This window comes from Anas acuta, chromosome 2 (assembly GCF_963932015.1).
Source record: "Anas acuta chromosome 2, bAnaAcu1.1, whole genome shotgun sequence".
Taxonomy (NCBI): Eukaryota; Metazoa; Chordata; class Aves; order Anseriformes; family Anatidae; genus Anas; species Anas acuta.
In genome coordinates this window covers 91592253-91618884 of record NC_088980.1, presented here as the reverse complement: position 1 = coordinate 91618884, position 26632 = coordinate 91592253, and the positions used below count along the sequence as shown (strand labels likewise).

The 26632-nt window shown below is 40.2% G+C and overlaps 2 protein-coding genes across 6 annotated transcripts; both read left to right on the top strand.

Annotated features, from left to right (window-relative positions):
• The first annotated feature begins 164 nt into the window (after nucleotides 1–164).
• On the top strand, nucleotides 165–8220 carry CHMP5 (charged multivesicular body protein 5). The gene is made up of 8 exons (XM_068671203.1): nucleotides 165–345; nucleotides 3519–3623; nucleotides 4443–4489; nucleotides 5309–5402; nucleotides 5483–5554; nucleotides 6603–6711; nucleotides 7042–7154; nucleotides 7634–8220. The coding sequence occupies exons 1-8, from the start codon at nucleotides 277–279 to the stop codon at nucleotides 7682–7684; spliced, it is 660 nt and encodes a 219-aa protein (XP_068527304.1). The 5' UTR covers nucleotides 165–276; the 3' UTR covers nucleotides 7685–8220.
• Nucleotides 8221–8271: 51 nt separating this feature from the next.
• On the top strand, nucleotides 8272–26037 carry BAG1 (BAG cochaperone 1). Of its 5 annotated transcripts, none has more exons than XR_011092815.1 (8): nucleotides 8272–8427; nucleotides 12072–12200; nucleotides 12356–12438; nucleotides 13097–13210; nucleotides 13791–13898; nucleotides 18717–18794; nucleotides 20893–20955; nucleotides 23075–23151. XR_011092815.1 is itself a non-coding variant. In XM_068671204.1 (7 exons), exons 1-7 carry the CDS (start codon nucleotides 8385–8387, stop codon nucleotides 23162–23164), a joined length of 630 nt encoding a protein of 209 aa, XP_068527305.1. In that variant the 5' UTR covers nucleotides 8272–8384; the 3' UTR covers nucleotides 23165–26037. The 5 variants fall into 5 exon arrangements, 3 of the variants coding, with proteins under 3 accessions (XP_068527305.1, XP_068527306.1, XP_068527307.1); XR_011092814.1 differs by lacking the exon at nucleotides 23075–23151 and adding an exon at nucleotides 14052–14190 and having other exon boundaries at nucleotides 18729–18794; nucleotides 20893–20943; XM_068671204.1 differs by lacking the exon at nucleotides 18717–18794 and having other exon boundaries at nucleotides 23075–26037.
• Nucleotides 26038–26632: the final 595 nt, after the last annotated feature.

Genomic DNA, 26632 nt, shown 5'->3' with positions numbered 1-26632 from the left:
GGGGGCACCCCCTGACGGGAGTTAGCTGCCCAATCTTTGCGGGGCACTGCCCCTTTAAGGCCGCTGCGGGCAGCGCCTCCCGCCCTCCGCGCGGCCAATCGCAGCTCTTCCTCCTGGGGGACTGGCGGAAGCGAGGGCGCGCCGCTCTGCCAGTACTTCCGCGTGCGCATGCGCCGTGAGCGCGTTGTGCTTCCGGGCCGGCCCGATCGGGATCGGGATCAAGCTCGGGGTCGGGATCGCCGCGGCCGTTGCTGAGCCCCAACCGCCGCAACCGCCATGAACCGCTTCTTCGGCAAGGCCAAGCCCAAGGCGCCGCCGCCCAGCCTCACCGACTGCATCGGCACGGTCAGGGAGGGCCGGGGGCTGGGCTGGGGGGGACAGAGGGCTGGGGGCGGGCAGGAGCTGCTGTGGAAAAAAAGCTGCTGTGGAAAATCGCCTTCCACCGCTTCCAGAGTTAGTGTTTGTCACAGGATATTAGTGGCTGAGAGTCTGCGTTGCTTTCTAGCAGTATCCAAACCCAAACGTAGCTCCAAACGTGTGTGGTTTGAACAGCGAGTGAGGCACACACTCAAAAATCAGGGTTAGTTTCCCCATTGTTAGCAGTGGACGCTTCAGTAGGTGGCCACAGCTCCCAGATCCATCTGAGGTACCACCTATCTGCTCTTACATTGCCAAAATGGAAAACGTAAGGTGGAGACCAGGAAGTCTTGTTGTCCCTGACAGCAGCCTGCTCCCATCCTGATTCCTGCCTGTCCCCCGCTAGGAGCTTGTTCAACCCCAGTGGACTTTCAGGCTTAATAAAAGCGTAATTTAAACAGCTACTTAGATCGCCAGCACCAGGAATTTCAGATTGTTTACCAAAAAAGTGTGGTTGGCACCGCAAGGAACTCCGCATGGTTTTGATTTTGTTTTCTAGTTGGTTGCATTTACGTTCTTTGAAAATGTGACTCTGCAATGCACCAGGAAAAGCAGGGTTTCAGGCATATTTCACACACGTGATGACTTGGCAACCACGATAACTCTGAGTTGCGGAGTGTTTTTTAAGATATGAAGTCAAGAGCCCGTGTTGGTCATCTGCTCCGTGCTGGCTCTGAGCACAGCGCTTGGTATGAGGAAGTCTGTGAGCCAAACCACTGCATCATTACTGAGCTCATCTGAGCTTTTTAACCTGTTTTGACAACGTTACTTTCTGTGGATGGAGCTAAATTGAAGACTGTTCTGTGTATTTTTGTAAGCAAGGGGAGAAACACAGCTCCTGTTCCAAGTCTGGCACTGAGCTTGTCTTGTTCATTTCCATGAAGAGATCCATCTGATCTGTGAAAGACGTACTCTATTTTCACTTTCTCCACGATATTTAAATCTTTAGTAAGCAAAGCACAGGGCCTACTAGAGGATCAATAGATTATTTTTTTTTTGTTAAATTGCATTTGAGTTACTATTGAAAAGTGTAGTGTGAGTTGGAGACTCAAGTGATGTCATTTCTGTCTTGTTGACAATTAGATACGTTTCCTTGCACCTTTTCAAAGAGTTGAACTGCTTTGTAAGATCCCTTACCCTGTCACTGAATGCTAATTTTAAAAAGAAAAAGAACAAAGGCAACGGTTAGGCAGTGGTTGTGCTTACTGTTGGGATGTTCTTTGCTGCCTATGCAAGAGTAGCGTGGCTGAACCCAAGCTAGTCTGCGTACAATGTACTTCATTGTGGTGAGAGAGCAAACATAAGAATCAAGAGACAAACATCAAACGTTGAGACACCCAAACAGTTGAAAAATTCCGAACTCAAGGAGCTGATTACACGGTATTTTGGCTGAAAACTGAATATGAAACGCTGAAACTTGGGAAGAACTTCTCCCTACTTCTCTTTCACGTCCTGTTACTGCCCAGTCTGCCAGCTGGCTGCGTGATGCCCTCCTGTCTCCCCACTTACACTCCATGTGTACACTTCCTCGCTCCCCCTTTCCAGTTTCTGCCCGCTCTCTTGCTGTGCCTGCCTCAACAATGCACTAAAAGGGGCAGAGGTTTTTGTTCTTGCTGCCGTAGCAGTCAGGTGACTCAAAGCTGTCATGAGGCTGGCAGGAGGAAGGGTGCATCAGGAAATGTGGCGTGGGCATTCTTTTTACTTTTTCTTTGAAAAACACGTTCCAAATTAATGGAGAAGTAGGAAGGAAACACAGCCTAGAACAAAGGAATGATAGTTGGGACAGCAATATTAAAATTCAGATTTTTATGCTATTTTATTATTATTGAAATGAGCTGCTATTTTGCTTAGTAGGGATTTGGGATACCACAATCACTTTTGGTTTTGCTTAGATTGGGTGCCCCTCCTGCTCCCCTTGTTTCTGGACTTAGAAGCTGAGATGCCAGCACACCATACTCGATTTTACAAAAGCAGAAAGGCTGTACGTGTGTGATACTCAGCTTATTTTTAGAAGCTTTTGTCCTGTGTAGTTTTTTATCTAGGAGAATCTGCCTCCATTCCCTGCTTGTACTGACTGAAAGAATCGCTGCAGATTCTTACCTCAATAACCGAGTTTCCCCTGCGCAGGAGGCTGGTCTCAGAGATGCTTTTAGCTGGTGAAGATCTTGAGGAGGCTTTGAAACTGCAAGATTTTAAAACTCTCAGATGGTTTATTTGCTTGTTTAAGATTAATATATTTGGTATAATAGAACCTGAATACAAGCTTTTCAATGCTAGATGTGCCTAGGCACTTTAATCTCTTAAAGAGTGGAGATTTGGTGTCAAATGCCTGCTTGGGATGCCTCTGGCAAATATGAACAGAGGTTTAAAAGGATCATCAGGACACAAAAATGAAGATCTGCATAATTATACGTGTTTAAACACACTGATCGCAAGTCAGAGTTGTGGATTTTCACTGATTGGTCTCACGTTATAATTGGAATGTGATTATATGCAAATCCCTTGGGAGGCTTCTTGGAAGGAAAAGTTAATGAGCTTTATTTGCTGTGCACGGGGAAGTGCTGAGGTGGTTGATGCTGAGGAAGCCGGCCTTGCTGTGAAGTTGTGCGTGCTGTTAGAAGCATCTATGGCCGTGCTCGGTTATGTGATAAGCATCTTTAACCCTCTCCTGCAGGGGGCTGAGAATATTTCTTCAAGGAGAGATCTGTCACACACAGTGCACCGGGACTACTAGGATTGGCTGCTGGAGGTCTCTTAGGGAGTTACCCTTGGGGCTGGGGGCAAAAATGCAGTAAGATTTCAGAGTGCCTGCCCCGCAGGCAGGCATTGTGAGCTGCCTGGGTGTCCAAGAGAGCATCTCAAAATGAGGAAAATGTGTTACAATGGCAGAGCTTGCTGAAACCTTACGGTGCTTCTTGTGCTCCTTGTAGGAGTTATTTCTGCCTTCAGATCCTCAACAAACTTTAAGCTGTTTGTAAAATCACTGAGGGGAAAAAATATCTTGTTTAGAGGCATATTCAGGATAAGGGTGTTCTTTTTGCTGTCCAATACCTGAATAAAATGCTAATAAATACGCTTGGTTTTCCTGTCGTCTCTTACAGGTGGATAGCAGAGCCGAGTCGATAGACAAGAAAATCGCGAGGCTCGATGCTGAACTAGTGAAGTATAAGGATCAAATGAAGAAGATGAGAGAGGGACCTGCAAAGGTAACAGCCTTCTGTGGGATTTAAGCGTGAGAGGATGTGACTCGCACCCCGTGTCATGTAGTGGTGGTGATGGAGCCAGTTCTTCAGGCTCTTAGAAATGCATCTTGCCTTACTAATGAGATATAAGGTCCTGCAGGTTTATTTTTATTCTGAAGCATCTCTTAAAAAAAAAAACAAAACATTGTTCAAAGACACATTTAATTTCTTAATTGTTTTCTTTTATTTCTTACAAGTGTAGAGCTATTTCTTACAACTTCACCAATCAGAAGTAGCTTGCATGCCTCCCTTCTTCCTTTTGTTACCTGAATTAAGTCTGGTGGAGAGGCCATTCTGTTCACCTGCCAAAAGGGAAAGATCTGTGATATTCAGAAAAGGGGTAGGAAAGCCCAGTTTTGTACGGGGATGAATGTATAAATGAAACAGTACCTAATAATAAACATATCAAATATTTGTTTAGTGATAAACACACCTAATATAATTTGTATCGTTAAAGTACCTTTTGCAATATTACTTCATGCTGGCTATTAACATATGTGGATGAAAGGTAGTTCTGATATTTAAATTGGACTTTATATTCTGCTTATGAAAAAGATCAAGAGCTGGAAATTTGGGAAGTATTTGCTATTAGCAGCATTAAACACAGGCCTATTTTGTTAATCGTTAATGCAGGATGAACGCTGAACGTGACTATTGTTGCAGTGTGCATTAGTAGCTGGTGACTGTTTTGGAAAGTTTAAATCCAATACATTAAAGTTTAAACACTATAATGCAGTGTACAGTCAAATACTTTTCCTAAGATATTAATATTGTGTCTTTCAGAATACCGTAAAGCAGAAAGCGTTGAGAGTGTTAAAGCAGAAGCGAATGTAAGTTTAAACCTGTTTCAGTCTGGGGTTAATGAGGCTGTTTTGTTGAAGGAGTGTGTTGGACTTCCATTTTTCTTTCCAGTACTCTTTTTCTGAGCATTCTTAAAAGAGAAATGCTGAACAAGCTAGCCAGCCCTTCAGAAGCATATTACAGATTCAGTGTCAGCATATTTCAGCCTAATTTGTATGTTAGTATGTTAGTATGAAGTTGAATGGGGACAAGCTGACCTAAATCTGCCCATCACTAAAGCTATGCTTGGCTTGTGAACGTATATTCTAAGAGAAATATTATTTTATTTTTTAAAGTCTTTTTTTTTTTGTTGTTTTGGTTAGATGAAAGTTTCCTTTGTCCACCCAATGCCCACCACTACTCAACTACTCAGCCAAACTGCAGTGCAGAGCCACTGTAATTTGGATAACCTGCATTGCTTCCATTCTGCTTACAGCATCAGTAAGCAATGGCAAGCATCTCTACCTTACAGTGACTGAAACTTTTATGATATCATCTTTTAAAACTTTTATGATATCATAAAAGCGCCTCACCTGCAGCATAAGCCTAGACAAATACAGTATCAACATTAGTTAAAACAGAAGCTTAATTAGGAGTAGTTTTTTCAGCTTTAAATACATGGAAATGTGTAATGGTCAGATTTCTGTGAAATTATTTTGTGATTGTTTATAATAATAAAGAAAACAGAACAACTGTACTTGTCAGCAGATGACTACTTCTGATTTTTCAAGTTAAAAAAAAAAAAAGATTTTCTTTTGTGACTATAAATACTGGTGTTTTAAATCTGTTATTTGCATTGTTTTTAACAGGTATGAACAGCAGCGGGATAACCTATCACAGCAGTCTTTTAATATGGAACAAGCGAATTACACCATTCAGGCACTGAAAGATACAAAGACAACGGTACCAGGATATTAATCTCACATTCATTTAATTTGTGTGTGTTACATCAGATACAAGCATGGTGTTTCACTCTATTCTAGGTTGATGCAATGAAACTGGGAGTGAAAGAAATGAAGAAAGCTTACAAGCAAGTCAAAATTGATCAAATAGAGGTGAGCTTCTGTAGTTTAAAGGACAGAAGCAATGCACTAAAATAGTGATGATTTGTAACTGTGTAACTTTGTGATGATTTGTAACTATGTAACTTTGACTGCTTTGGTTTATGTTTGACTCCTTTTTCTTCCCTTCATGGGACTGTCATCTTAATTCTTTCCTTCCTTCTCTGGTACTGCACAATCAGTTGTTGGCGTTGTTATACTGATCGGTGTTTCCTTGCTGGGCTAATCTTTAATCTCTATGTTCCTTTCCTCTGCACTGCAGCATAAATGTTAGCGAATACTTCCTGCTATGGCTTCTTTGGCCTCCTTTCACCCCCTCCATGTTGCTACCCTTACATGCAGATTAGTCCTTTGTTCTCCCTACTTTATGGTAGTGCCTGACTTAAAAAGTAAATAGAAATAAAATAAACGCTTTCAAAAGGTGTGCAAGGCTTGGCCCTGTCTTCAGAAAATGCTGTTTAAAAACATAAGAACTTTTAAATATTTTCAAGTATGCTGCACTTAAACTCTTATCAAATGCCATTGCTGAATTCCTCAAGTCCTTTCCTGGGCTGTTTATATATATGTATCTCCTCCTTACTTGCACCTAAGTCATGCCAAAGTATCTTCTTAATTTTGCTGTGGCATAACTTAGGCTAGTCCTTAGATTTATTCTCTCCTGCTGCTCAAAATAATGCTGAGCTCTGGGTAGTTTATTGCAGACTTTCAGTTCACCCTGAAGAATATTCACTGTCATGTCATGTCCTCCTCCCTGACCCTTCAGGAAAAACAGAAAAACAAGGTTTTGCAGAGATGCTTTTGCTAGGTTCCTCTTTTTTTCTGCCTGATACAGTATTTATTATAATTTTAATAGTAATTAAGACCAAGCTATAGTACTGAATGCATGTGTCTTGACTTGTATGAATGCTGCTTCAAAAAATGATTTATGCATTAAAAAAAGGGAGTGTCTTGTATGCTGGAATTATTAAACAATTGACTAAGATCTGATAAATTCATCTGAAACTATTAAATGTGGACCAGTTGAAATTGTGTGTTGCTTCAGGATATACAAGATCAGTTGGAGGACATGATGGAAGAAGCCAATGAAGTCCAGGAAGCACTGAGTCGTAGCTACGGAACACCAGAGATTGATGAAGATGACTTGGAAGCAGGTAAGGAAAATGAAAAGGGAAGTAGAGTCATATTTTAGTTTCATTGGCCACACCACTCTTTTAAACTTAAATGCTGCATTTCTTTTAAATGCAGTAAGAAAAATATCAGACAATCGTGAAAGAAATATGGTATCAGTGAAGAAAAAAATATTCTCTTTGTGTGCATGTGCATGCATGCAAGTCTTTGTGTATTCCTGATGGCTGGCTAAGTAAGGAATGTCAGTATGAGTGTAAGCATTCAGTATGAATCCTGTTTCTCTTTAAGAACAACTCTTCCTTTGCAAAAGGAATTCCTTGCATAATTTTTCAACCAAATTAATTGAATTTCAGAACTGGATGCACTGGGTGATGAGCTTCTGGCTGATGAAGACAATTCCTACTTAGATGAAGCTGCGTCTGCTCCAGCAATCCCAGAGGGCACTCCTGTTGACACAAAAAACAAAGTGAGTCCTTTGCTCCTTAGAAGCAAATTATGTATATTTTCTGAGTTAATCAAATTTATGTGCATTAGCTTGATTAAGAATCCTTGATATTTTGTAATCCGTAATATTTTCGGTAGAAATATTGTTTAATATCTAGTGTGTTTTAGATGCTGCATATATATAATGCATATAATACATTTTAAGGAGCTAAAATGGCATTCTGGAACTGCTGTCTAACATCAGCAGTTAGACAGTAGAACTTAAGCATACCATTACAGCTATTACTGTAGTTATTCGTAAAAATAGAAGAAAATCTTCTGTATGTTTGCATTTGGGACTCTAGTATAGCTTACTGAGGAACAACACTGGTGCTCTTAGTTTGATTCCAGTGATGTTGACAATTTGAGATATGTCACAATTAACATTGTAAGGAAACTTTTGCAATATGTTTTGGTGGGTTGGGAATTGTTAACCTGTTCATCTTCCTTTCCTTCTTACAGGATGGCGTATTGGTGGATGAATTTGGACTGCCAAAGATCCCTGCAACATAAATGTTCCAAAAGCACAGTGGATATAATGAACTACACTTTACAAATCAAACTAAGATTACTATTATTTTTGAAAATCCTGGAGAACTTGTCCTTCCAGTGTAACCTTAATATCACTACACCCTAGAATGCAATATGGCTGGCTGGTGGTGGTCTTTCTTTGAAGAAAGCTGTTCTACTACTGACTTTTCTATTAATGGAAAAACTTGGCACAGCTTCCTTCAGTGGAAGCAGTTGATCCGATAGATTTTGGTTTCCCGTGTCTCATGGAAAAAGTCGTACGTGAAGAATAGTGGTGGCTGTTCGTTGCTGAGTTCTGTTCTGACTTCGTGAAACTAAGGCTGTATGTTGCCGCTTTCTCTGTGTAAAATAGCTCCCTTAACGCTTATTTGATAAAAAGAACCGAAAACGTTTTTAAACTACTTCAGCCTTGAGACTTTGATGCTATCGTAACTTGTAACCTTGGACGCTGTAACGAATAGGGTTCTCGTTAACGTGATGTATTCTTTTATTGACATAAAATCACTTGGAGCAGCCGACCCGTTTGTGTGGCGTCTTTGGTGCCGCCGTTACCCCGCCCCCGCCCCGCCCAACCGCCGGCACAAAATGGCGGCGGGGCCCGCCCGGCGGAACATGGCGCCTCCCCGGCCCTCGCAGGGCGGAAGTGACGCGCCGGCCGCGCGCCCCGGCAGGCGGTTGCGAGATGGCGGCGTCCGGGGCCGCCGTTACGGTCACCGTCACCTACAGTAAGGGCCGGGGATGCCGGGCGGGCGGGATGGGGGCTGGGGGCTGGGGACGGAGCCTGGAGGTGGAGTGGTGCCCAGTGACAGGACGAGAGGCAACGGGCACAACGTGGAGCACAGGAGGTTCCGGCTCAATATGAGGGCACTTCTGTGCCGTGAGGGTGACGGAGCGCTGGGACAGGCTGCCCAGAGGCTGTGGGGTCTCCTTCTCTGGAGATATTCAAACCCCGCCTGGATGCCATCCCGCACAGTGCTCTAGGTGGTCCTGCTCGGCAGGGGGGTTGGACCAGGTCGTCTCCAGAGGTCCCTGCCAACCTCGGCCACGCTGTAATTTTGTGATAAGCAATTTGGTGCTGATCTGGTGAAACGTTACTCAAAGGCATGCTGGAACAACTGAACTTTTTTTTTTTTCTGGAGAAAAGAAGTAGGAGGGGGGAGATGAAAATGGAAAGGAAGGTGCGAGTGACTCTGCAAATACACATAGGTGACTGCAAAAAGGTAACGGTAGCCCGGACTCCTTCAAAATGCTGTGGTTAACGAAGTGGATTGACGTTAGGCAGTAGGAGGAACACTGAGGATAGCAGAATATAAAATCAGTGGTATTTTCATCAGTGACTTTGTTCACAAAACTTGAGAGTTATTTATGGGTTATTTTTTAATTATTGAACAGTGAGCTCTGCTCCTGTCCTTTTTGCACAATGTTGGTGCCATTCTTTCCACCTTTAGAGCTCGTTGCTTATTTTCATTTGCTCGTTCCTCTTTTTGAACTGTTATGCTTGATCTATTGTTTTGTGCAAATGTTTCCTTTATCGCTTGGCAGTTTTATCTAAGAATTTTTGGTGGTGAGGCACTTTGTGGGGTAATCTGTTTGGATCATCATGATTCCTATGCTCTCTGATGCCTTCAGAGAGCTCCATTTGATCTGGGAGGCTTACCAACAGCCTTATCTGAGTGTGCTTCTATCTTTCCAGTTATGACCTGGTAATTACTTTGCTATTAATAACTAACAAACAGTAGGCACACTTTATCTTGGACTTCATTTTCTGGTTGCTGTCAGGTGCTGTTACTACTTTGCACAGGCATCTGTATTGAAGTTGTGTGTGTGGGGGGGGTGAATGTCGGGAAAGAGGAAAAAAAGGTTAAGGAGGAGCAACATCAGATCCACACGCGTTACTTCACAATCTGCAAGACATTGAATTGATGCCGTTCTTTAAAAGATTTTGGAGATTTGCAGCAGTCATTTTAAATTAGTATTTTCACTTAATAATACAAAGGATAAGCCATGATAGCAGTTCTAACCCAGGAGATGTTCTTCGTGGTGATTTCACTCATCTGTGAATTGAGAGTAAATCTTGTGTTACAGTCTGCCCGAAGTGGAACTCAGAATTTGTTGTTAAAGCAGTTTCTGTTATTAGGCAAACTTCAGCTATTCTCTTCTCCATTTGCTGTTTTTTTTTTCCTTTTCTTTCTTCTGTGTCTCAAAACAACCTTTTGAAATACACCAAGGTTAGGACTGAAATCTTCTTTGTTTGTCTTCTTTGTACTGTTTTCTCTTTTTTACTGAGCAAATTGGGAAGGTCTGTTTATGGCAAATGTATCAGGGAGAGTTGGTATAGTGTTATTTTTGTTAAAACCATTTAAAAATACTGTTGGGAGTTTGCAAGCTTTTATGGCCTCAGTGTAGCTTGTCGTGTGACTGTGGCGGACGAGAACATTTTAAAATCGATGTTTCTAGCACTCTTCTTTGCAAAAGATTAATGCGCTTAAAAATCAGTGGTGTAAGAATAGTTTTCCTTCTGGTATTTGTTCCGGAGCTTTCTCTTCCTGTGAAGTAAAGAAATGCCTGTCTTAATTTCCCTTGCAGCCAGTGGTGGCTGATTCCTGTGGGTGCTTTCAGATTGACAGACCTTAAATGTGTGGGAGCAGAGGTTATGGATCAGTTGCGATGCAGAGATTAATTGACATATTCCTTTCTTCTAAGGAATTCTTGCTGTTTGCGTGCTAGTAATTTTAGGGAGGTTGAGTAGGAGGAACCGTTAGCAGAAGGTGACAGTGTATTGGGTTTGAATGGCAAGGGTTTGGTAGCAGGGGGACTGCAGGGGCGGCTTCTGTGAGCAGAGCCCAGCAGCTGCCCCATGTCAGAGCAGAGCCTGCTCCAGCCAGCTCCAAAAGGGAACCAGGCAGGCAGCAGCAGTTCCCCTGCGGCCCCCGGTGGAGCAGGCTGTCCCCCTGCAGCCCATGGGTCCCCCATGGAGCAGATCTCCACGCTGCAGCCCCCCCGTGGGTGGAGGAGCCCCCGGTGGAGCAGGTGGATGTGGCCTGGAGGAGGCTGCGGCCCACGGAGAGCCCCCGCAGGGCAGGAGCAGGCCCCGGGCCGCAGCTGCAGCCCCCCCGTGGAGAGGAGCCCCCGCAGGAGCAGGGGGTCTGGGGGGAGCTGCCGCCCAGCCGTGGGGGACCCGTGCTGGAGCAGTTTGCTCCTGGGGGATGGATGGATGGATGGACCCTGTGGGACGGAGCCGTGTGGGAGCAGTGCTTGAGGAGCTGCTGCCTGTGGGCAGCCCGTGTGGGATCAGCTGGGGAAGGACGGCATCCCGTGGGAGGGACCCCGCGGGGAGCAGGGGCAGGGAGGGAGCCTGAGGGAGCGGCGGGGACAAAGCATCAGGGACTGAGCGCAGCCCCCATTTCCTTGCACTGCTTGTGGGAATGGAGGTAGAAGAGGGTGGTTGGGGGAAAGTGGTTTTAGTTTGCTTTTTGTTTCTCACTTCTCTAGTTTGATAGTAATAGGCAATACATTTTATTAATCTTCCTGTGCTGAGTCTGTTTTACTCATGACGATAATTATTGAGTGTTCTCCATGTCCTTATCTCTACCCTTGAGCCATTTTCATCATATTTTCTCCCCCTTTCCCTTTGAGGATGGGGAGCGAGAGAGTGGCTGTGGTGGCGTTCAGGTGCCCATCTGGGTAAAATCATCACAGACTTCTCAAGATGGCTAAGGCTGCTTATCAGCAATATTTTGGGCAGTAGTCTTTGGACTATGAGAACTTGCTTCACATGTATTAGGACTGGGGATCAAAGGTAGCATAAATTGTTTCAGATTCCCCAAGACTTACACCATTGGAAGTTCATATAACTAAGAAGTGAAACAGATCATAAAGTTGTGGACTTTCATGCTTTAGCTTTTGGGTTATCTAGGTCATACGCCCTGTTAAAAACAAATGGAGAATAATGCATAGCAGGATTGTTATGCTGGTAGGATGCTCCTGACCCAACTTTTCAGGTTATTAGAAAGGAAAAGAAAGTTTTCAGCGGAAGTAAGCTCACTCTAAGAGGAAGAAAATACATTAGAAAGTTTCAAGAGAATAGTGGTAGTTGTGGCATTAAGGGGCATGGTTTACTGCTGGGACTTGGTAGGTCAGGTAGATGGCTGGATCTTGAAGGTCTTTTCCAACCTATATGATTCTGTGAATCCTGTCACTTAAAATTAAGATTATACGAGGGAGTCGCAGACTTGAGAATTTTCTGTGTTAATGGAAACAATTATTAGAAACTGATTCCCTATGATATTTTGGTATTTTCCAGGTAATGGTAAGTATTACTCCTTTTTTTTTTTTTTTTTTTGTTCTCATTTGTTTTGTTTTTTGTTAGGCAATGAAAAACACAGTATTCAGGTTGCTTCACCACAGGAAGATAGTGAACCTACACTACAAGACATGGCTCTACTTATTGAACAAGTCACTGGTGTCCCAGTTCCTTTTCAGAAACTTATATACAAAGGTAACTTGTAAATCTGTCAGTGTTTCTTAGAGATGTTTCATTGTAGTAGCTTTCAGGTGTCCATGTTTTGAATGTCTTTAAAAAGATGTTCTTATGTTAATAACTGTAATTAATATTATTTTAACTATTTTTTCCCTCTCTCCCTTTCTGTTTAGGAAAGTCTCTGAAAGAATTGGAACAACCATTGTCAGCACTTGGTGTTAAAAACGGTTGCAAAGTCATGTTGATTGGAAAAAGGGTTGGTGTTATTTCAGAATTGCGTTGTTTGTGCATTATCCTGTTTCCTGTTATTCAGCCTCTGAACACAGACACTGCTTACAGCATAAAACTAATCTTGTTCACCTGCCCACAAAGCTGAGTTCATTCTCACATTATACTGCAAATCAGTCTGCAGCTTGTACAGCTCTACATTTCTGAAATTACATTATTGACAGACTTCTGCCTAACGTTACTTCTGACTGCTCCTGAACCTCCTATTTTTCTGGTGGGGGGGAAAAAAAAAGCTGTTGCTACTGATCCTGCTGGGTTATTTCTAGTGAAATGACTTGTGACTAGCTTTGCCAAGTGGAGTATGAGGTTGTATCACCTGATACCAAGTTACCTCTACTTACAAAATAGTAAAATAACAAGGGAAAAATTGTTTGCACTTTTGTTTTTCACTTCAAATTTGTATCCTTTAATGTGTTTATATACATTGCCACTTTAACTGTATTTGTTAGTAAGCTTGGAGAAAAGCTTATTTAATAGGCACTAAATTATGAAAAGGAAAACTACAGTGCAGTACATGGTTTAAGTCAACAAAAGCCTTTATGTCTCTGTCACCACTGTTGCTGCTCTTCAGCTGCATAGTGACTCTTTGTTCAGCAGTTGTGGATATTTTCCTTTTCAATACACAGAACAGTCCAGAAGAAGAGGCTGAATTAAAGAAGTTAAAAGATCTGGAGAAGTCAGTGGAGCAAATAGCTAATAAGTTAGAGGAAGTTAATAAAGAGTTCACAAGTATCCAGAAGGTATGCCGGATTTTTGTCGTTTTATATCTTTACAAAACTGTTTTGTAGGTATATATTTAAATAAACAAAATAAAAACAAACAACAAACAAAAGAAGAAAGCCACACACAATCTTCTAAAGGTTTTGTGTAGTAAGTAATAGGCTGTCCCTCTTAGCTGTTGAATAATAATATAATTGTAAAAATATTTTATCATAGAATATTTTTTTTCTGAATTTCAAATGCCATTTTTGAGTTTCCAAAATGGAGAAATATATGGCACTGTAAAAAGGTAAATATTGTTGCATATTGAATGATGATATTTTGTAGATCTAGAAAAACAGAAAGGATTATACCAGAGCTCAAAGAAGAATACCTCTTACTTTGAGTTTTGTTTAATCTCTTAACAAGTAAGATCTGCTAGGCTCCCTTGATTGTACAGTGTAATTGAACAAAGATTAAGATTGGAGTCCCCTTTGTACTTGAAACTACCAAAATAGTAGGTCTTTTTTTGATGTGGCATGTTGAGAGATGTTTTTTCGAAGCTGCTCATTCATTAAGGTGTGGAATTTTGTTTTTTCTGCCCTCTTTTTTCCTTACCAGGGATTTTTGGCAAAGGATCTGCAAGCAGAAGCTCTAAAACAGCTTGACAAGAGGATAAAAGGAACTGCAGAGCAGTTCATGAAGATCCTGGAGCAGATTGATGCCATTGTAAGTAAATAACAGCAGAAAAGGATTCAATCCTAACAGAATTTTAGGAAGATATATTTCTTCTAATTTATTTAATACTTTAAAATGCTAACAAATTTATTTTGGCTTTGAAAACTAGTTAATTGGTTTGCTCATTCTTTTCTTAATATCCAGCTCTTGCCCCTGTATGTCTCCAAAAGTCTACTTGGCAACATCTGTTTCTAAATGGTGACATTAATGCCTGTGTATGCATCCCCATTCTACAGAAGAGCTTCATTTGAGGCAGCAGCCTGCTAAGACCACATGAAATTGGGTATCCTTTACTTAAGTTTTACCCTTTTAGTTCGTCTTGGCAAACTTTAACACTAAACTTCATGGTAACAGTAAAGGTCTGGAAAAAAAAAAACAAAACATCTCAAGCACACTGTTTGCTATATTGCATAAGGAGAAGGAGGTTGTGAAGACTGAATAATTTTCTAGTCAGTTTTATACGGACTGACAGTACTTTTGTTCAAGGTGCCTGCATATTGAGGACTAAATTCTTTCTTTGGAATGTGTATCCAAAGTGAATCCAAGCTGTATCCAAGTGCTTCACAGTCATTAATGGATCATAACCTTACAGCATCTTCCCAGAGTACAGTGTGTATGCCTGTATCATGCAGGAACTGAAAGCTAGGTGAGAATGAGGAATTTGTGCAGAGATATATGGAAGATTGTGGCAGCTGGGGTATTTTGTTACTCTGTTTTCGTGCTTGCTGGGTCACTGTCTGCAACTTCATTATATCATTCTTTCGTGTATCACAATCTTCTGCTCTAAAGGAAAAAAAAGGCTGCTTTTCTGTAGTTTTGCATGCCTTTGCAGTGACACTTTATGGGTTTATATCAGAAAGATTCCATGCAAATGCCTATAGTTGGTGAACCAAAGGAATTTGGACAGATGTTTTGAAAAAAATCAGCAGCAAACCATGGAGTAATAATTAGAATTGGCTGTCTGCAGATGCTATACAACATGGATGTTCCAAGGATTTTTACAGAGCTCATCAACTTAATTTCTTCTTTCATATCGTTCCTTTTGAATGGTTAAATTAGCCTTTGCTGGTTGTTTTAGTTAACATTTCTTAAATATTTTTTTTTAATTTTAAGACTTTAAAATACTTAGTTTGTAATTATTTCCATTTCCTTTTCTGCCTCACATAAAGAAAAGTGCCTTGCTGTTAAATATAGACTTCATAGAACTGATTCCTGTTTGAAGTAGCAGATTTACTATGTGTTGTTGATAAAATAGCAATAATCTGACATCTCTTTCATGTGGATGGGATTAACACATATTCGTGAGCCCTTCAATTTTTGGTATTCTGTTCTGTTTAGAAGAAAGTCAGTACTTGGTTTATAGTTCTGGAAGGAGGCAGGCAGCCTCAAAAAACCCTCTTCACTGCTTCCTAGTTAACCCAAGCTAAATTTCCTGTGTTAACTTGTGATTTTCATATTTCTTCCCTGGCTTAAATAGAAAGTGTGCTATTATCTATCATTTTATCCCTCGTCCTGTATTATCTAGAGTATTTTGGGTTTCCAGGTTTAGTACAAGATTTTAGAAGTCTTACAGACATCTTTAAGTTTAGGAATTAGTGGAGTCCCTGTTCCTCAGTTTTGTCTGAGCTAAACAGCCAGAGCTAAAACTAATTATGACTGATAGCTTTTCATATTTGTAATGGTTGTTTGTTACTTCTAGTGGAGAACCTATAAGAGTGTATGGCATTGATAAACATCACATTTTTAAAGCAAGAAATACAAATGAGGCTTTTCACAGCAGTGAATGAAGCTATGTTATACATACCAAACTTTGTGTTAGCATACAAAGACAGTGTTTTTTGTCATGAAAACTGAACTTCTGAGAAACTTCTGTGAAATCTTGCAGATAAGTATAGTTGAATGGAAGCTTTCCATAAAATGCAGCCATTCAGTGTACTGATCCTACAGCACATCAGGCTTTATGAAGCATTACTTAGCTTTACTGTAGTTGTGCAGCCTGCAGAGGTAGCAGCACAAAATGGTAATGAGATATGGATAATAAATGGGCTCTACTGAGGGGAAGGGGCATGGTTAAAAATGGTAAACAGAAATTCAAAGCAGGAAAGTGTCAAACTTCCCTGAAGTAGTTTATCTGTATCTCAGAATTGTTTTACATGGTATTCAAAACAAAACAACAAAAAGAAACAGATTGAGTGAGCTATTTTCTGGTAACACAGAAGCATGGATAAATTGTAGAAAGGAAACAGACTAGCAACTCACTTGGTAAATGTTGCAGTTTTCTTTCCTTGGCAGAATTGTTGTGAAAGTTCTTTAAGTTGTCTTGGCCATCATAACAGGTTTTTGATTGATCCAAACAATCTACTTCAATACAAAATGAGGTTTGTGTGATTACAGAGAGCTAAGGCTGAGGAAGCCTGCATGTTGTTTTCTGTATTCTAGGGGTGTTGCCCTCTTACTGTTAGGATGTAAGCTCGTTAATTAGACAAGCTTAGTTTGGAACTAATACTACTATTTACCAGGCTCCATTTCTTTATGAAATATGAATTTAAAAGTGCACAGTTAGGAAGTAGCAGTCATACAGTATTGGAGTGAGGAAAAAATATGGTGTCATCACTGCCAAAAGAGTGTAAGTGCAGTCTTGAAAGGATGCCTCTGGGTAGAGTAGCTGTAACTTAAACATCTTAACGTTAAACATTCATTTAAAACGGCTACTGCTTCTACAGAACAGGCAGATGGATCTTGTAAGTATCTTAACACATTTTTGAAGGCTCTGAAGCAGTTGGGCCTTTCTATAAGCCACATTTTTTTTATTTATTTTTTTTTTTCAGTAGGAATACTAATTCAGGTGTGTTCAGCAGTTGAAGATTTGTCTGTGTGCATCAACAGCAATGCATTTATTTCAGCAGCTAAAGTGTTTGGTCAAGGAGTAAAAGTCAAATCACAATACTTACTGCAAATCTCTGCAAGCAGAACATAGAAAATGCTTGACTTAATCACAGTTCTTAAAAAAAAAAAAACGAATACTGCAATCTGAGTGATTACTTTGTTCTCATGATTCCTTATTAAATGGCAGATGTGGAATCTGGAAAGATGACATTGCAGAGAACATAGTGCTCTGAAAACAGAAAAAATCTTTCTGTTCTGAAATACAAGTCACTCATTTTGTGCTTGCATAAATTAATGGCAAATCTTCTGTCAGACTGAATGTGTCTGTACTGAGGACATGGATAATGTTAGTGACTCAAAGTTGTATTTAGGTGGCCCATCCCCCTTGAGGAATTTTTGGATTACAATTCCTCTGTAAAATTTAAATTACTGTGCTGTTCTGAAGAAGCTTTTTTCCACTATCTCCTTGTCACTGCTAATACTAAATTAATGTTTTGAAGATTAAAAGAAGGAAATACTCTGAAACTAACATGCTGTTAGCAAACAATTCGCCAGCTTCTGTAAAGTTCTGTCATTTACTCTTGGAGCGATAAGAACTTACTACTAAATCTTCTCATGTGTTTGGATAAACATTGGATAAGCTTTTCATGATGATAATGCTTAAATCTTTTAGTATGAATCAGAAGCGTGCCATTTAACAGCTACTTCTAAAGAAGCTGCTAAGGTGTTGCAGTGTCGACATGATGTGCTTACCTAATTTACCAATTTATTTAATGATAAATAATGATAATAACGTACTGAAATACAGTGTATTGTGTTGGGGTTTTATTTATGGCATTCTCTCTGTCTAACAAAAATCCTTGTTTGCAACTGATTAACATCGGTGGTGTGGTATTTTTTTTAATTATTTTTAAGCAATTTGATAACAGAAAACAAGAAGGGTTCTAGCTATTATTGCTGGTGACTGGTAGCGTAGATTTCCTTCTCTCAAGAATGGTGTCAGTTTGGTTCTACTGTGATAGCCATAAGTGATAAATTTAACTAGTATTTGTTTTGCGTGTTGATTGATTACACTGCTGTAAAGTGTTTTTTGGCATCAGATATTTCCTTCTGGGCTCTCTAATTTGGCAAATGAGAAACCGAAGAGCAGAGCAAAGATGTGGTGGTTATATACTAGCCTATAAAATTGTTATTGGAAGTGCTTCTCGAGCAAAGGGAACTTGGGTAGAGCTGAGGTGATGTTCTTTGGCGAAGGGAGTTGTTTTCTTGGGAGACAGGCTGGGAGAAGGCAAAAAATTGGGAGAGAGACAGTGTTTTGTAAGAAGCAGCGCTCAGGAGAGAGAAATGCTGGGTCCTTAGTTAAAAAGAGAGAATAGGGAGGATTTAGAGATAGGAAAGTGCACAAACATGGATTTATTGCAGTGTAAAGGCTGGTTGGTTTAAGAACCTTTTGTAAAGCATGAGTGTTGCGTGTACAAAAGATGAAACTTTGTGGGTGTAATGTGTGCATTGACAGTGCGTCTTGTCCGTGTGGCCACGTGGGGAGAACTGTCTGAGAGATGTGGTTAAGAAATTCTGTATTTTGGGAGTGTCGGGTGGGAGATGAGCAGAGCCTGAGTCCCTCTCCGGGTGAATGGGATGAAGAACCTGTGCTGTGTTGAAGCCAGCACTGCAATCAGCTTTTGAAAGTTTAAGACCATACAGACCAAGGACTGAAAGATTCAAACAGGCATTTTTAAGAACATGCTGTGCAGTAGGAAGCTTTATACTAACCCAGAGTACTGCCCTGCAAGCAATGGTAGCACTGGAAATGTAGATTTAGCAAGAGTTTTGTATAAGCACTGTCTAAGATTAAGCTGCTACTTTTAAAATTTTAAATTAAACTTGATTTTAATTAAATATTGAATGTTATTGTGACTTAAGGTTTATTGCCAGCTTCACCTGTTAAACCCTGAATAGTTGGACAACGTATTCCTGGAGAGGAGACGTAAGCTGACTAAGGTAAAACAGAGAGACCGTGAGATTTAATTTGATGTTAAAATTTATAAACTTTACTAATTTGATTGCAAAACGCCTTTTAAGCAGCTTTATAAGTTAGTACATTTACGTCTACCACTTCCAAGTCTCTGTGAAGGGCTTGACAAGACAAAAAACAAAAACATAATTATGAAAGTATGTAAGTAAATATAGGAGTTTGTATGCACAGATACAATTACGAACAGTTTTGAAAAATGTTGTCAAAAATATAAGTAGTCCGAATATATTCTATACACTCGGATTGCAAAGGTTCCTTCAGTTACCAATATCTGTTTTTGAAACAGATTGTGTGATAGCCCAGGTAGAATTCCCTGTCTGCTAACAAACACAGAACAGGGAAAGCTAACCTGGGCCTATTCTGATGATAGAAAACTGTTAATTTGCTATTTCAGGTGGTAGGAATACTTTCACAGGCCATAGTCTTTCAGAAAGCGCATCCTGAGATTAGTGCTCAGCAAAGGGAAACAGGTGATGTAACTGAGCTAGTGCATAATTCCATTTTGACTTTGATTATTAAGAAATCCCAAGTTGTGGAAAACTTAAAGGTATAGAAGAATTTCTGTGACAGTGTGATAGCATCTTCATTTTCTGTTGAAAGTCAGCTATTTGTAATTAGGTCTAACTGATCTTTGTTCTTTCAGGCTATTACATATATGTGGTCAAAGTAGTGTGCATCAAATACGCTCTTTATGTTAAATGTTTCTTGTGATTTTTTTTTTTCTTTTAAAAAGTGAATTGTGTTGAAAACAAAGATTTTTTTTTTTTTTTGCTATGGGGATACAGTGTCTTATGTCTAAGATCCCTTACAATGCTTTATGCAACCTTGTAATATTTTCTTTTCTTTTTTTTTTTTTTTTCCCTGAGACAGCTATAAATAGTCCAAAGGCCTTCATTTTTATTTGCGAACTAGAACTGGTGTTTGAAGAGTAGTCACCCAAAGCTTTAACTTTTCAAATGTTTTCCTGTGTCTTTGGAGCATCCAGTTTCTGAAATAAAGCACGTAATAGAATCTTTTCACAACATCTTGCAGGAGGAGACATGCAGATTTAGCATGTTGCAGTGAGCAAGGGCTTATTGTAGTACACAGTGCTAGAAAATACTTTGTGAAGAGCAGTGTAGCTTTTTAAAATGAACAATTTAAAAGTCTTATGCTAGTAGTTTAAAGGAGTTGTCATTTTAGACCATTGTTGAAAATGCAGTAACAGGTTGTGAACCTATCTTGTGCTGTAAATGCAAAGGAAGTAAAGTGGCATTACATAAATGAAGAAAGTAACACACAAAGAACAGGCTTATGTAGGAGAATTTACCTTGTGAATGACAGATTCCTGGAGTTAACCTCATAACTTACTTTCAAAGGTACTTCTTTTTCGCAGAATAGGAGCACAAGGTTTCTAGCTAAGAATCTGTAGAGGTGTTTTGCTCCTTTCAAAACTATACCATAAACCTGAGCACGCTTCCTCACCAACCCTCCAATTTATCATCACTCCAAAAGGAAAAAGCCTATAGGAATTGCTACATTGACATACATGAATATAGTGGGTGGAAGGAGTATGGAAAATGATGCATTTTGAATTAAATTAGAAGGAATGTAAGCATTTAACACCTCACATCTGTTACCTTCTGTGAAGAGATTGCAAAGAAGATCAGACATGACGCTTAAACAGACTAGCAATGCATGTGTTACTGATAAGTTCTAATGATAGCTAGTGTTTGAGTTAGTGTTTGTAAGAAGTCAGAGCTTCTGAAAAAAATGGATGTGATGCTCAGCAGGAGTTACCATATGACAAAAGCAGTGTCTGTAGTCTATTACTTTATGTTACCTAAAGACATGGTATAGATTTGCTAGGTCAGCTGTTTGCAATCCACTTACTGTATTCATCGTTTCTTGAATTTATGACTTTCTTTTAAATTCTTTGTTGGGTAATCATCATCACTGAGCAGGCATGGCATTTCCAGGATGCCTGTTAAGAGGGCTCAGATCGTTCATACACCCAAATTCTGCTCTATGTTTAGTATGTTCACTTCAGCATTAAGCTACATCAATTTGTTTATTTTATTGCAGAATCTGCCAGAGAATTTCAGTGATTGCAAACTAAAAAAGAAAGGGTTGGTGAAAAGGGTTCAGGTGAGTTTTCCTCTTTTTTTCTTCCTTCTCCATTAATGCTGGGCACTTGTGCACTGAGAGTTTTTGAAAATGATAGCTGCTTATAGCTTAGATTTTTCGCTGTTTGTTCTTTCACAGATACGTCTTATGACATCTCTCTGAGTAGTGTTGAATAGCTTTATAAGGCAACATACAAAAATACAGAATTGCATAGCACATGATGTTTTCATACTAGATTTGTAGTTTACATTAGTAGTTCACCTTATAGCTGACTGATGATGGAAAAGTAATTCTGATAACTTGTAAAAAGAAAAAAAAAGATCATTCTTTCTTTCATGTATCTCTGTGGTTGGGAGTAATGAACGAGTCCAGGATACAAAGGAGTATTCTATGGGAGCTAGGAAACACCTTGCTAGAACTATTCTTTGGAAAATGTGCTCACTATTGCAGTGTGCCAACTTTCTATAGATTGTAAGTCTCTAAAGTAAAATCTGTACAGAAGAGCAGCTCTGCTGGGGTTGGGGTTTTCCAGTCGTTTTTGCCATCTTATGGTGCTTTTAAAGACCCAGGTGTCTTCACGGACCTTAACCTGAAGGTTTGTTATCTAATACTGAAATTTATCCTCCAACCCTCCTCCTCCCCAGAACAAACTTCCATAAATGAATGGTAACGCTTACTCGTATTACTCTTTTGATGGGTATTATGCTAGCAGCAGTCACAGGTTAGACTCTCGAAAAATATTTGTGAATGTGCTTGCATTCATATGTATCAATTGAAAGGGTTGGTTTGGTATGAGTTTACTCTTTGGTACGAGGTATACTCTTTGTGTTCAGTTAATGTGAATTGAAATGACGATGGTTTGCTGGCATATCTGTGTTTCATGGGGTTCTGAACACTTTTGATTCTGTGTGCCTAACCCAGAATAGCAAACCTTTCTAAAAGAGGTATGGCCATAAACCTTAGAACTCCACTCTTGGATGAAGTTATTACAGAAATAAGTGCGGGTTTGTATAAGAACTGCTGTTAGAGCATAAAATAGACTCTGCTGAGCAGAGATCAGAATTATCTATGTACTTTTATTGGCATAATGTTCTGCAACTGTATGTTATGATCCCTTTGAGGACTGCAAAAGAATCTACGGGGTTTAAGACCAAACTATTCAACAACAAATTATTTTTCAAGAGCAAGGAAATGATGGCAAGTTGTGCTTATTACTCTGAAGTATTCATGAATGCGAGGTGGAACTATTAACTGTGTTCTGTTGCTAGCAATCACCCATATCTCCCAGAGATGGGAAGACAGAAGTAAAACACTCACAGCCAGAAGCTGGTTGTTACCACCTTAATTTTTTCATCCCTCAAGTCATTACAGAAGCGAGCTGATGTCAGCTCAGGGGATTGGTTGAAGAATGATCCAAGAGTGTGGTTGAGAAACATTTGCTTCATACAACAGACGTTTCAGAGGGATGGAAGTTTATTAATCACTTTAACATGTGTAACAACAAATATCCAATTTGACTGTTAAATCTAGTGCAGTTTTGCTCCAACTGAGTGCAAGAAATTTATAGATCATGGGAGAGTCTGCTTAGAAACTGTGGTGAGTATGTTGAACTTGGTCTAAAAGGATTTATTGGTGGAGGTAGGAAGCTTACTCTGCTGGCACAGCACAGGCAAGGTAACCAGAGGCTGCTGGCTCTTAAGTGCTGTGTGTGTACTTAAGTTGCTGTACTTGCAAGAATTTGTGTGCAGGTTGTAAGAAATGCTTAAGGTACTGTGGAGTACCCTTTTTGGGGAAAAAATGCCTTCTATCTTTACAGGCATGCTGGCTGCTTACTGTGAAGATGAGGGCTCATGTTGTCCTGTAGTCTTGAGAGGAATCCGTGGTTTAATGACGGCTTGTTTTAGATTTGGCTGAGTAGGATTGTTACAGAACCATGGCTACAGAAGCATGTGTTTAGGTTTCTGTTGGATTCCAGGTAAACAAAATTGTTAATAGACCAATATCAGAACTGAACTCAAAGGCAGTCATCGGATTGGCATCTTCACGTTCATGATGGAAGCTTCAGTTTCTGTTCGTATGAAGCAGCCTGCTACTGCTGTAGTTGCATCCCTGCTAACACTTGTTTGTTTCTTGTTCTCAGGCTTTTCTTGCCCAGTGTGATACCATTGAAGGAAATATCGGACAAGAAATGGACAAGCTACAGTCAAAGAATTTGGCACTGGTGGAATGAGGAGCATTACCCTGCATAATTAGGAAACATAATTGCTCTGTGAGCAAGAAGAAAAGTTTGCTCTTTGTTTTGGAGCACATATTCAGCTTGTTTTTTTTCTTAAAGCTCAGTCTGTTAGACTGGTACTAGTCAATCATTTCTTGCTGGTTGTCTTGTTTGCCGCTTGGTTAGACCTATTATTTTGAAAAGAAAATCCTTCCTGAAGAATTGCAGAAGTAATCTTTGTGGTGAATTGTTATGTATTGTATGGACAATTGTTTACTTAACTATGTTACAACGTTTGCAATGATGGGCAATATTTTCTGATGTCTTTGAATTTATTACAGCTCAAATCAAAGAAGGTCTATAACCATACAAGTGCCATAAGTTGCAATTTTAGGGCTTCAGCTCGATGAGAAAAGGCAAACTGAGACAACATCTAGGAAAGTTCAATGTTGGACTGGTAGGCAGTTCAGAGCAATAAAAAAAAAAAAACCTACACATTTGTATTTACTTAATGTTTGTATGCATTTATAAATATAAGAAAGCTTGACTATAAGGGAGTCGTACCTATTTTAGCCTTAAATTGTCAAAATAAATGGAATGTACTGTAACATGTATGGTACTTAATTTTGAGTGGTGCTTTAAGTTGTACTGAGCTCCTTGATACAGGTGTATGTTTTTTACATGGATTTCTGATTTACTGTATTTTTTATAGCTTATTTTTATTGGTTGTTCCTTCTTGAGTTGTGGTAGAAAGTGAAATGAGATCACTTGTGCTGCTCAAACCTGAAGGGTTCCGTTAAAACAAGGTGTAACTAAGGGGCTATTTTGAAATGTTCTTTTTCTACTTTTTTTTTTCTGGTTTCAGTGAATTCATGATGCTAATGGAAAAAATGCAGTGCTTATTTCTAGTCTGTTAAGGTAATTAGTGATTTTTGTAGGATTTTACAAGGTGACACAACTTTATTTTAGCAGTGCCATGTGACTGAAGTTACGTCTGAATCTCCCAGTCAGATATGTGCCAAGCTTATCCTTCTCTGTTAGGTGAAAAATAAGCTTTTGCTGGAGATGGTGGCTTTCAGCGGGGGCAGCCAACTTTGTTTGCAGTTGTCAGTCATAGCTAACACCTCTAGTGGGAGTTGCTTTTTCTCTGCTGATTCTGATAGGTAAGTCAGTCATGTACACAGTATAGACTGTACGGAGCCTATTTCTGTGAAAGAAAAAAGAAAAAGAGCTCCTTCATCTCATGCCTTTAGATAGTAAGTTTTTTATCCATATAGGCAGCTACAGGGTTAGCTATCCTTACAAGACAAAAACAAAAAACATGAAAAAAAAAAAAGTTAAATCTAAAAGTATTTGCTTGGTGTTTGTAATCAAAAGTACATTTTAGAGAAAAATGCCATTGGATGAATGAAGAAATAGCTGTGCATTAAAAAGGAACTTGCTCATTTAGAACTTGTACTGTAAAAATGCCTTTTGACCATACCGGAATGGAGTTTTCATATTCTTACTGTTAACCAATTTCTAGAAGACTGTACTTCTTCCATTTGAAACTCTATTCTCAGCATCTGTGGAAGATATTAAGGTCTAAATTCCTTGTGAGCTTCCTTACCTTAAGCTAGGACATGATCGGGCTGTGTATTTTTTCCTAGGGCCGCTAGTCTGGTCATGTTCTATTTTCCCAGTTATTTTCCTATAACTTCAGGGTTACAAGGCAGAACAGTTGTAAACCACGTTTGTGAAGCCCTGGCTTCTTGCTGCTTCTGGGCCAGATTCAGCTGACTCTAAAACCACCAGCACCATAGTTGCTTGAATCAGGGGGATGCAAAATTAGCCACTTCCTTGTGATGGAAGGGATCCTCACATTCTCAAATACGCGTATGCCCCAACACATCGAAATTTCACAGGTACACATCCATAAAGCAAAGAATTTCTTAGATAGCAGAATCTCTTCTGCTATCAAGAGAACTGGGAGCTGTGGTGATGGTTAGGATTCTGTCCGTTTCTGCTGCTGATAATATTTTTCTCTTGGGTGAGGATGTGATGTTTTCTTCTGGATCCTTCCATCAATGGAAAAGGCTACTGACTTCAGCCACTTCCATCTCTCCTGCCCAGAAATTGCTGCTCCTGGAGGTGTGCTGGTGTGAGTACATCCTCAACCTGTCTCAAAGCCAGATGGGATAACCCAAAGATTTTACATAGCAGATCTTTTAATAACTTGCTACTTCGAGGCAAAAAAAGGATGATGACTCTCTCTCACCAGCACATCTGGATTCAGCAAAGGATGGTGGTTCTGAGCTGGAGACCCTCTATGGTCTAAGGTATGTTCCCACTCACTCTGCCACCTAGACATACCGTGATACCCAGCTTGCTGCCGAATCCATCCCCACACCCCCAGCCACCCCCCTCACCACCTCAGAAGGCAGACGAGTTGCTCACCTTGGCGCTGCTTAGCCTCTTGTCTTCCTGCGGTTGCTGTATTGCTTTGTCTCACCTTGGATTTACACAATGTTGTGCCATGAAGTTTGTCTTAGAAAATGGAAGTTGAGTCCCACAGCTCCCCGTAGGCCATGATGTGAGACATCCCCAGCCTGCCACCCACGGGGCTGTGGAGCCATCAGCTGAGAGATGGCTGGCTCTGTGACAACATCAGAAAATAGCTATTTTTTTGTACTTTTTGGTGAAATTCTCAGTGAGCAAGTTCTGGCAGTGATATTGTGAGCCTGGAGTAATGCTTCTTGGTTTGTGGGCTTTTGGTTTTGTTTTGTTTTTTGATGATCAGTCATGGTTTGGGGTGGTATGCTTGACACCACGGAACTCGGGACTGGAGTTTTTAGTTAACTTATTTTATTGTACTATGGTAAATAATAAAATACAGAAAGTGCTCTGCTGCCCTTGGTCCTGATGTGGTTATTAAGCTACGTGTGTGTGTTGTGGACAGGGCGCACGTTGCTGTCCCCATGAAAGCACGTGCGGTGGAGGCCGGCAGGAGGAGTGGGGCAGGCGCTGCCATAACCAGCAGGCCTGTGGGGCCTCACAGCCACGGGTAGTGGGAAGCTCAGCCTGGAAGAAAAGCTGCGCTTTATGGCTTTTTATTTATTTATTTATTTATTTATTTTGAAGTAATTTTCACAGTTATATATCACCTGGAGTACTTTCAGTGGGTGTTTGGAGCGTTTGGCTGTATGGGTGTACTGGTGGTGGGTTTAAAATTTTTATTTTTATTTTTTTTAATGTTTTTGACACTTTGGGGGGGAACTTGCAAGCACTTTAGTCAGAAAGCTCGGCACGTGGCTGCAGGACGGTGCCTGCCCAGGCCTGGTGGCGCTCTGAGGGCATAGCTGCCGGGGGGAAGTTGCTGAAGGCGGAGAACTTAATTCTACCCCTGTTGCTGACAGTTTTATTTTTGGGATTTTTATTTTTGGGATGTTAGTAATTTTATTGTAATTTCGATTTTTTTTTTTTTTTTAGTTTTTGTAATCAGAT